This window comes from Macrobrachium nipponense, chromosome 40 (genome assembly GCF_015104395.2).
Source record: "Macrobrachium nipponense isolate FS-2020 chromosome 40, ASM1510439v2, whole genome shotgun sequence".
Classification (NCBI taxonomy): domain Eukaryota; kingdom Metazoa; phylum Arthropoda; class Malacostraca; order Decapoda; family Palaemonidae; genus Macrobrachium; species Macrobrachium nipponense.
In genome coordinates, this window is record NC_061101.1 from 12,908,173 (window position 1) to 12,919,154 (window position 10,982).

At 36.4% G+C, this 10,982-nt stretch overlaps 1 protein-coding gene across 1 annotated transcript in view; it reads right to left on the bottom strand.

The window, feature by feature from the left end:
* Positions 1 to 3,320: 3,320 nt before the first annotated feature.
* Positions 3,321 to 10,982, bottom strand: part of LOC135211923 (uncharacterized) — a 216,791-nt gene continuing 209,129 nt past the window's right edge. Inside the window, exons 4-6 of the mRNA XM_064245159.1 lie at positions 9,494 to 9,614; positions 8,886 to 8,969; positions 3,321 to 8,142 (exon numbers count right to left, since the gene is read on the bottom strand). Coding sequence (XP_064101229.1) covers positions 7,241 to 8,142; positions 8,886 to 8,969; positions 9,494 to 9,614 — 1,107 coding nt within the window. The 3' untranslated portion in view covers positions 3,321 to 7,240. The remainder of the gene's footprint in view (positions 8,143 to 8,885; positions 8,970 to 9,493; positions 9,615 to 10,982) is intronic.

Sequence of the window (10,982 nt, forward strand, 5' to 3'; positions counted from 1 at the left end):
CACAAATATACATACAATAATACAGTGTATCAAAAAAGCCGGGCTTAAGTTAAATATTTTGTCGAACACATCGTGGAGCTGAACAGCAAAGACGTACAGAATGACAGACAGACATAGACTGGTAGTTAGATTTAAAAATGCGTCTTGGCAGGAAGCAGTAGGTGACAGAGGGTAGTGCGAATGTAAGTGATAACATATATATATATATATATATATATATATATAATATATATATATATATATATATATATATAATATATATATACATACATAACTGTCACACGAGAACCCTTGGATTGTAAGCATCCTTAAGATTAAAAGCAGATAAAAAAATGAACATAAATAAACAATGAATGAGTACACTTGTGAAAACTCGGTTTATGAATGGAATAGTTTTTTTTATAAACAAATTCTCTTACGTATAAATTCATTCATATTATCTCCCGGGGCTGATAACTGTATTTTGTCAGTTTTATTATAATGCAGTGTTGAGCAGACGCTGATCTTGGTTTAGAGAAATTAAGAATATATTATCCCAGTATAACTTCACTTTAGTTTGGACTCTTTTCTTGGAATTATTGAAATACCTGGCATTGTTCGAATAGGAAATTATATGTTATTTACTAAACAAGAAGTTATGGGTTTAGTGTTTTGCAAATTGAAGTTTTAGTTTGTGTGTGTGTGTGTGTGCAATTGTTTGCTTGTGTAATGAGCTGTTAGTGTGATTTTAGTAAAAATTTATAGTCATACATATAATTTTTTACTGAAATCACACTAACAGCTCATTACACAAACAAACAGTTACGAAAAAAACAAAACTTTAATTTGCAAAACACTAAACCCATAAATATATTATATATGCATAATGTATGTGTGCATGTGTATGTGGACACAAGCATCTGTTTGTGTACAAATTATACAAGCATGAACATACAATTACGTACACTCCAGATAACAGGTTACTAAAAAAATCTCCTCCTGTCTCCCTGTGTGTAATGTATTCATACATTCAGGAGCTCATAAAGAATAAATTCTTACGCTGCTTTTTCGAAATTGCCCCAAATTCTGAGGGACAAGTTGCATCTTTCTCATTTGCAAGTGAAATTCTTGCGTTGCTAATCCGTGACCAGGTAAATGTTACTTAAAGCCCGAAGCGTTGTGTGGAGAGTCAAAACAAAAATAATCTTTTTGGTTTTTTCAATATGTCTTGTGTGTTAATTTTTATAGTTACGACTTCGTAATGTCTTCAGTGGATTTTTTATACAATATAACTGTACCTATAAACGTTTCTTTGTAGTTAATGCCATAATAAGATATTAATCTGCGATTCTGACATGTATGTATACTGAAAGTTTTGGATGAGCTACCTTAAAATCTTGGGGCAGATAGTGGTGGCATTTTTTGTCGTATGTATGGAAAGACATGACGAATGTCGTTTATATATATATATATATATTATATATATATATATATATATATATATATGTGTGTGTGTGTGTGTGTGTGTGTGTGTACACATATGCATATATACATACATATATATATATATATATATATATATATATATATATATATATATATATATAAATGAAGGTAAATGCCTCGAAGGCAAAATGGAACAGTGGAGTGGTTGCTAGGCCTATCGACACTAGGTCCTTTACTAGCAGACTGTGTGTGCGTGTGTGTGTGTCTGTCTGTCTGTGTATATATCTGAAACTGTAAGTGACACAGATCGAATATTAAAAGCAATAATTAGAAGGCGCCTGCTCAACACTATCCATCCACTAGTAAAGTTTCGAACCGAAAATTTCATCTTTCGCGTTAAGCTATTGATGATGTTTTGATGATTATGGCGAGGCTGATGACGAGATGAAGCAAATAGTGAATAAATACGATGAATATACAGGAAAGGGTGAAACAAATAATGAGAGAGAATGCCTGAATTACTGGGAGGAAGATCGAACATTCTCTCATATACGAAAGGAACACCTGTCTATAAAGTATACATATACCCTCTATAGTTGATTACTAATATTTTCTGGAGAAATTAATAAGTTATGGAGTCATTATTACGTTTTTCTCTTATTTTGTGACATCAGACAGCAGCCTTATCAAAGCAGTAGCAGTTCGCTCAACTCTGCTGCTTCCGTGAAACTTTTAAGATATACTATACCTAGAATGCGTTGGGACATAAACAGAGGTATACTTAGTCGTGGGGAACATTCACACTTTTAACCTCCCAGGTTCAAGATAGGTCGTGAAAACCTGAATTACTTTCATTGTATCTTGTAATTGTTTGTTGACGTGTTTTTGCTGTTCAATATCATTGATAAACCAGTAAAATGTATCGTTGGTAATGCAAATGTATGTCCTATAATCATTGCTCGTACATATTCATACCTGCTGGTATATATATATATATCTATATATATATATATATATATATATATATTATATAATATATATATATATTAATACACACAAAACGGGCACCTCATATTATGCAAGCAACATGCATGTATACATACGCATAAATACACCTATCCATGTACCCAAGCCTTTAGTAAACAACCCAATATTAAAAAAAAAATATTAGAATAGGCATCCATTGAGATATAAAAAACGCGAATAAAATCACTAACTGAAAGAAAACGAGAGACTGAGTGATTTAAAAACTTTTATCATTGATTCGACTTTCGTTTCAGTTAAGATTGAGCTGAGTCGACCCCTCCTCTTATAAAGAAGGGGTCCATATTTGATATTTCGGGTGTCATAGAGGTCCCCCAGCTATCGGGAGACTGAGATGCTGCTGCTGCTGCTGTTGGTAATAATGTTTCGAAAGTGACAATTGATAGAAATTGCTTTTTGAAATTCAAGTTTTGAGTTTTTCGAAATTTTGATTTTCTGCAGTGAAGGTCGTATATCTTTCTCCCTATCCCACACAAAATCATACGATTTTAATAGTCTTTGTATATAAAACCAAATACTCTTGATTTTATCCGTAAAAATGAGCGACATTTTACATAAAAAATAGAATTTAAATATTATCTGGTACATGTAACATGAGGCAAAATTTCTCCTACGTTTAAAAAAATTACAAAAATTCAGGATATATATATATATATATATATATATATTATATATTATATATATATATATATATATAATATGTGTGTATTATATATATATATATATATATATATATATATATATATATATATATATATAATATCTATATATATATATATATATATATATATATATATTATATATATATATATATATATTATTATATATATATATGACAAGATCCTCTTTATTCTATCTTTCAGAATTAGTAACATTTCACATGTCATTTAAATGACATGTGAATATTTTTACAGAACATAAAGTAAATTACATGACTTTTTGACGGAACATGAAGTAATTTATATTTCTTTTTTACATATGTACAGAAAATTACATGTAATTTTCTTACAGAACACAAAGTTAATTGCATGTCATATTTTACATGATGTAAAGTAAATTACATGTAATTTTTTACATAATATAAAGTAAATTGCATAAAAATTTTTTACGCAACCGAAATTAAATTACATGTGCTTTTTTATTTACAGAACAGCAAATTACATTACTTTTTTTCATAAAAGGAAGTAAATTTCATTTTTTTTTACAAAAAAGAAAATGAATTACATGTGATTTTTTTTTACAGAACAGGAAGTAAATTAATTTTTTTTGACATAACATAAAGTCAATTATATTTTGTTCAAGTGAATTTTACTAGTGCAACAAAGGAAATTGGTTTTCAAGGCCTGTTACCATTAACACATGGTAATTTTAACTCGTTTGCCTTCACGTCAAAAAGAATGATTTGTTCAATGAGCGGAAATGTATGAACAGCGAGCAGCAGCCAGTGTCCTGATGGCTATGGCATGACGTGACACCTTCCCCCAAAAGATCATATGAACCACTATTCTCCATCCCTCTGTTTTTAAAAAGTGACAACGAACCTTAACATCATCATCAACTGTAACATTATCATGATCGATATTATTATATTATTATTCGTAAGACTCCTTCGTCCTCCTTCCCCCACTCTCCGATATATGGGAGAGAAACTATTAGTCTAGAAAAAACTTGTTTTTTTTATTTTGCATAAAACAGCCTAGAAGGCCCCAAATAGAAAAAATGTTCTCTCTCTACATGCTGGTTGGTGGTGGTGAAAAGGAGTCGATCATTCGTTTGCAGACGACGTCTTCTTGTGTGTGTGAGACGTGTGTCTTCTTCCTTTCTTCATGTGTGTGTGTGTGTGTGTGTGCAGTGACGTAATCCGGAAAGTTTTTTTTATTTTTATTTAGAGCGAATCTACAAAGCGGATATGAAAGAGAATTATTCTTATTTAGTTTTTTATAAGACCATAATTTTTATACGATTACATACGGTTTTATTATTTTATTATTACATAATTCACGAGGAGGGTTTTGGTTGGGAGGTTTCTAGCCAGAGATGTTCAGTCTGCTTTGAACGAACACTTAAATTGTTTAGAAGGGAATTCACAGGGGCATGGAAGACGAAATGGGTATGTGAAATGGGTAGGCATGGGAGTGCCAAGTGCTAACAGCTCCTAAAGGAATGCATTAAGAAAGAGTAGTTAGTCTGTGCTTACTAATTGTTTATATTTACACTTTGATTTGAGCCCTCAGTTACTTTTAGCTTTATATTTCACGATTCATAACACTTTGAAGTTGGGAAGGGATTGATTTGATTTCGCTCAGATCCTCAAATTAGAAATGCTTCGTTGCAGATTTTAGCGGAGTCTATGGTAGCAACCACTGTCTCGTATTGTTCTGAAATGGCAGTCTCTTATGGGAAACTGCTTATTATGGAGTGATACTGATTACATTGAAATAGTGGAGAAAAATTATTGTTAGATGAAAGTTTGATAAGACTCAAGGAAGGCCAACGAGGTTAAGATGAAGGCAGGTAACAAATAATCAAATCTAGCTTAGGGTAAGGTTTAGAGAGACAGGACAGTGTGAACAGGAGGCAAATAAATGAAAATTAGCACCATTATTAGCATGAAACATAGGTACGGAGACAGCTCTAGACACCTGCGGTAAGAAATCTCCCAAGTACCCCCTTCGCACAGTAAGTGTATGGTCTCAATATGTCATCATTTCTAACCTTGAAGCAACTGCATAAGCATTCTGTCATGTGCATTGAGTGATTAATGGTAGTAATGGAAGCATTTGTTAAGAGTGAACTTCCTGTGAACAGAGCTGTTTGTTAACGTCGCCACGCGAACCTGACTCGAGTCCTCGGGAAATGCTACAGCTAAAGGGTTAAGTCCGTAAGACTTAATCTAAGTCTTATGGACTTAATTCAAGTCTACAAGACCTCACCATCATCAAATCAGTTTTAAGGTACCTTTAGGGTAAGCTCAAAGGGAAACGTGTGGGGGGAGAGGGTCGTGGCCACTAAACTACGTCTTACGCTGACAGTGGTTTTGGGAAAGCTGTGTAAGGTTACTGTATAAGTTTCTGAAAAGCTGATAGGTTTGCTAATCAAAAGGTCATTTTCATTGCTGAGCTGAATCTGACTTCAGTAATGATGCTTCTGACAATCCACATCTTTGCAACTTGAAAAAAGCCATAAATTGGAGAACAGTTTACAGTTATATCTTAGAAATTCAAATGCAGTTTTGGAGTGTCATGCTCCATCTTCAGTGTGGAGACACATTGAGATGGGAGCGTGGCGATCCAAAACTGTGTGTGGATCTCTTAGATATATTTGTTCTCCAATCTTTGTCTGGCAAAAGCTTTGGTCTAAGTTCGACCAGCTGGTAACATTCAACAAACAACTCCTGTTCAATGGATAACACTCCCCTCTATGTCATTCCAACCTATAACAACGACGTGGCATTCGGTAAATATTGGAGATAATCTGCGGAACGAAACGTGGGTGGAAAAAAATATAACGTTCAAAAATTTGTCGGTACTCGTACAAAGTGCGAAGCGTTAAAAATTCAACAGATGTAAAAGCTTCACAAAATTTTTTTTTGCAGACTAAGTCTAACTTGGCACTAATATGTAACCTCTTCTTCTTGTTTTCCAGATGTCTTGCCTTAATTTGATATTGCTTGTCCATGAGTTTGATTGATCTAAGGTAGCCTTACAAAGAAATACATTGTGGTTTTCAGACAACTCAGAGAGAAAGTACAATTTAGGGGCACCTAATTTGAAACAACTCTTGGCAAAGGATTAATAAGTCAGGATTAAAATTTATAGAGTTAATAGATTAGGGCTCTTCCAGCCTTTTAGTATAGCTATTATTGCCAAAGATTATTTCCTTACAGAAACAGAAAATTTACAATTTTGTTGAGTGAAATGGAGTTTTGCATCTGTTGTGATCACCAGGTACCAAGGCTTCCACTTTCCTTTTTGTCCTTGTAGCACGTTCCTCCTTGTCAGACAAGGAGCTTTTCACCTAGTGAAGCACCACTCCTACCAGTGTGGGTTTCACAGTTCGCCGTCCCTGCAAACGCTTCTTATCTACCTATTGGCCAGCTCTTCCTGTATAGAAACGTAAGGTGCCTCCTCATCGAATAAGAAAGACCTTACAGTTAGTGAGCAATCCACCTGAGCAACTTCCTTCCGTATTTGATTTCCTTATTGCAGACCTTAAAACTTCAGAAGAAGGCTTTACATTCTAGCAATGCATGAAAATATGCATTAATATTTATAGTAAAAGTAAAAAAGGAGGTATATATAATGCACTTTATTCTAATCATATCAAAATAATGTCAGAGGCTTTCTTCAAAGCGACCATTCCTGAAGCTTTTTCGGGAATCTGTAGAATGTCATTTGGGAATTTGCCACAGATTGGGCAAATTCGGGTTTCCTTGTAGCGCAGTCAACCACGTGTTCTGAGAAGCCGCATGCTTATGGTTCATTTCAGTCTGGCGGCAACTTTATCTGTATTCATAAGATTTATAACTCACGTTCAACTATCAACAACCACCTAGCAATTTCCAAATCCACTTGAGACCTTCACCTCAATGTTTAGTGAGAAGACACAGTATTTTCATAGACAACCAAGCAAACACTCAAATCATTAAACCTTCAGCCATCACCTTCACATTCTTTACTGAACGCTACCCGACAATTCTTTTTCTTTAATTAGGAATTAGGAACAACAACAATAACAAGCCACTAGTCCTGCATAGTTGGGATGGTGGGTGCTACAGCGTCGCTATGACCACGCCGCCGTGTTCACCCGACCCTGACAGAGCTTTTAGTCGTGAGGTTGCCCCGAGCCTGGGCGAAGTAGCGCCAGGCTTCTTTGGGGAAGCACCGTGGTGGCGGGGAGAGAGTGTCAGCTTCTTCGGCCCCCCCGAAGACAGCTTGGAGAACTCGCCCAACCTAGGAGCTGGCGCTAATCTAGGGGAGCTCCTGGGCGAGTTTCTCAGTATCGACTTCTTCTTCGGTGAGAAGTCCTCACTGTGGTGAGGGGAGTAACTAATAGTTTCGATTTGGTCCTCTTTCAGTATGGGGATGCCACCTACGCCTCCTCTCCCGCTCATTATGTTTCCCACGTCAAGCTCTTCAGGTTCGAGACGAGAAGCTTGTTGTTGTTGTTGCAAATGGCGGTAGCTACGGGCACTGGGCTGGGCCCATCTCTCCTCAGTCTTCGCAGGGGTCACACAGCAGATGGGAAACAGCTTCGAGGTCCTTGCAGCCCCGTTCCTGACGGGCGTGGTTGGCGCAAGGCTGTCAATTGTCGCGGCGTTCGTCAGGAGCGTTTCACTGGCCAAGCTCTCCTCCTCTGATACCTTCTTCCTGGTGGGGAACCTCAGCCCGCTCATGAGTTTCTCCTTATCGCACTTCTTCACTTTGCCCGGAGGTTCCAGGGCGATGCTGACATAGAAGTGAGCCTCCTGGCGGGTGCGGGACATCAGGACGCCCCTGTTCTTGTCGGGTGGCTCCTTCTCGTTAATGCTCGGCTTCACGTTCAGTCTGAACTGCCCTCCTATGTTCCCAGGGGGCCAGTACCTCGCCACCACGACGGTGCGGCCGTCGGTGCCGCGGGCGAAGCCGATTCCGACGGCTCTCGTTGATTCCCAGACCACTTGAGAAAAAGGACCTGTGAGATAAAGAAGGGCTTTTAGTGATTCCAGCTTTTGGGACGTGATGATGGCATTGATGGTGATCCTTATTAGGCAGAATGGTAGCAATAGCTATGTCGACTGAGTCTATGTCAAGAGAATCTAAAATAGATAGAACAAAAGCAACAGAAATGTCAACAGAATCTTAGAATACAAGAATTAGCAATGTCAGCAGAATCTAAAATAGACAAAACAGAGGCAACAGTAATGTTTACAGATATTACGATAGAACGGTAGCTATAGATCTAAGACTGAACCGAAGCATCAGCAATGTCTATGATAGAATTGAAATAATAGTTTTGGCAACAAAATCAAAGACAGAACAGAAGCATTAGCAACGTCAATAGAATCTGAAATAGAACAGAAGCAACAGTAATGTTTATAGAATACACGATAGAACAGAAACAATAGATTTACCAACAGAACCTAAGATAGACGGAACAGGAGTAATAATAATTCCAGCGGAATCTTAACTATTTGTATATTTTGAACAAACGCAACTTCGTGACACTTACTCATCATCTTCAAAACACTGATAATCCAATTGCAAAAAACGCACATAAATTATACTCCCTTAAAAGTGACCACCCACTCCTCTCAAAGTTTGTAGAGTACATTCCAGTGCATTATTTAAGTAAAAGTATCCCATTTATTATCATAAAGTCTCAGACTTCAAGTAAGCTTTAAAGCAGTCATAAGTAAACTTTATTAAGAGTCTTACCAGCATGAGCAAGATCAGCTGAGCCATTCACGTTGTATTTGAAGGTTCTACCAGTTTCATACCAAGCTTTGGCCACGGCACTACCTGAAATGGCGGAAGGGAAGTTAATTAGGCAGTACTTACTGTAGAATAAGCATATTCAGGTAGAGTGATAGTAGGAAATGGAAAGAGAGAGTAGAGAAGATATCTACAAGTAAAATAATGCCAAAAGTGGGATGTTCCTTTAATACTGAAAAGGGTCAGAGAGAGAGAGAGAGAGAGAGAGAGAGAGAGAGAGAGAGAGAGAGCATCTCTAGATAAAGAGAGCCTGAAATGGTCAGAAAGAGAGAGAGAGAGAGAGAGAGAGAGAGAGAGAGAGAGAGAGAGAGAGAGAGAGAGAGAGAGAGAGAGAGCGTTACACAGGTCAAGAGTAATGTTTCTACAGTAAATTTACAATAGTTTCATTATATCACGTCTCTCCCATGAAAGAGAAAGACAGATAGGGACCATTTTAATTGAAGTGTAGATATAACCAGCATAGTTACAATATCAATAAACACTCAGGTGTTAATCAGACAAGACATAACCAGATTAACCATATTGACCAGGTTAACCAGACTCCTTCTTACCAGATAATTCATTTTTGGTTAATGAGGTAAATATATTCTCGCCACGGCCGTACTCAGAGCTGTATTCCAGTAGGCTGTAGTGAGCTAGTCTGTTGGCCCAGGTCTGTGCCTCAGTGCATAGCTGGAAGAGAGCAGACAAGAGTTAGCAGGTATCAGAGGTGGTAGGACTATCATTTCTGCTGCTATTGCTATTATTTCTATGACTATCATAGTTAGAAATAGTAAGATTACTGTGTCTAGCCTTGGGGAAGGGGGTTTCAAGAATGGCAATTTTCCAAGAAGCCAAATTTTGGCTTTAAATTGAAAAAAAGGTCAAGTCTACTGAATCTAGCCTTCAGGAAATGCAATTAAAGATTGACATTTTTCTAAGACTATCATTACTGCTACTATTACTATTTAGTTTTATGACTATCATTGTTAAAAGGGATAGGATTACTTAGTCTATTCTCAAGGAAATGATATTCAAGACTGACATTTGTGTGCCTCTGTGCATAGCTGAAAGAGAGCAGAAAAGAGTTAGTAGGTATCAAAGGTTTCTGCTGCTATTACTATTATTTCTATGACTATCATAGTTAGAAATGATAAGATTAGTGTGTCTTGCATTGAGGAAATGGTATTCAAGACTGACATTTTCCCTTCTTCTGTGGGTAAAATTATTATTATTTTTTTTAAGAAATTGGACAATTTTTTAATGAAAAATTAAACTATTCCATGGTTTTTTAAATGTAAAATAAGCCACCATTTTGAAATAATGGCCAAATTAATCTTGAGTTGTAAATAAGCAAAAATAATTTAGTTTTTAAAGGGACAGAAATTCTTTTCGAATGGTTAAAAAAAAAAAAAAACTTCAGTGCCAAAAATAGCAGAGGTTTCTATTTTTATCTTTTTTTTGGAGAATGAAAGGAAAGTCCTTTTCGAAATCTAAATAAAAATAGGCTAGGTGCAAAAATAGTCCTCCCCCCAAAAAATGTGTTTGAGTATTTGTTTTTCCAATGAATCGGTTTGGTTGGTTTTGCTGTTTTTTTTCAGTGGGAAAAACTTCGAAGACTGAAATAGAAAAGGTGGGGAGGGGGGGTTTGTTTTGTTTGAGATGGTAAAAGAAACATTTTGACCTATACAGTGACATTCTGAAACATTCCTCACCTTGTCAGAAAATAAAGTGTCTACACCTGGTGGTGAGAGAATAAAGAGCTCACCTGGTCAGAAGGTAAATAGTGTCCCCACCTTGTCAGAAGATAAAGTGTCTCACATGGTCAGAAGGTAAACAAACTGTCCTTACCTGGTCATGAAGTCAACAGAGTATCCCCAACTGGTCAGAAAGTTGACAGTATTCTCAAATGTTTAGAGATCAACAGTGTCTTTGCCTCGTCAAAATGTCAACCAAGTGTCTTCATCTGTTCAGAATTTAACCATAATGTCCTCAGTTGGTCAGCAGTTAAGAAAGTCAACAAAAGAGTCCTTACCTGGTCAGAAAGTCAGAAGTTCCAAA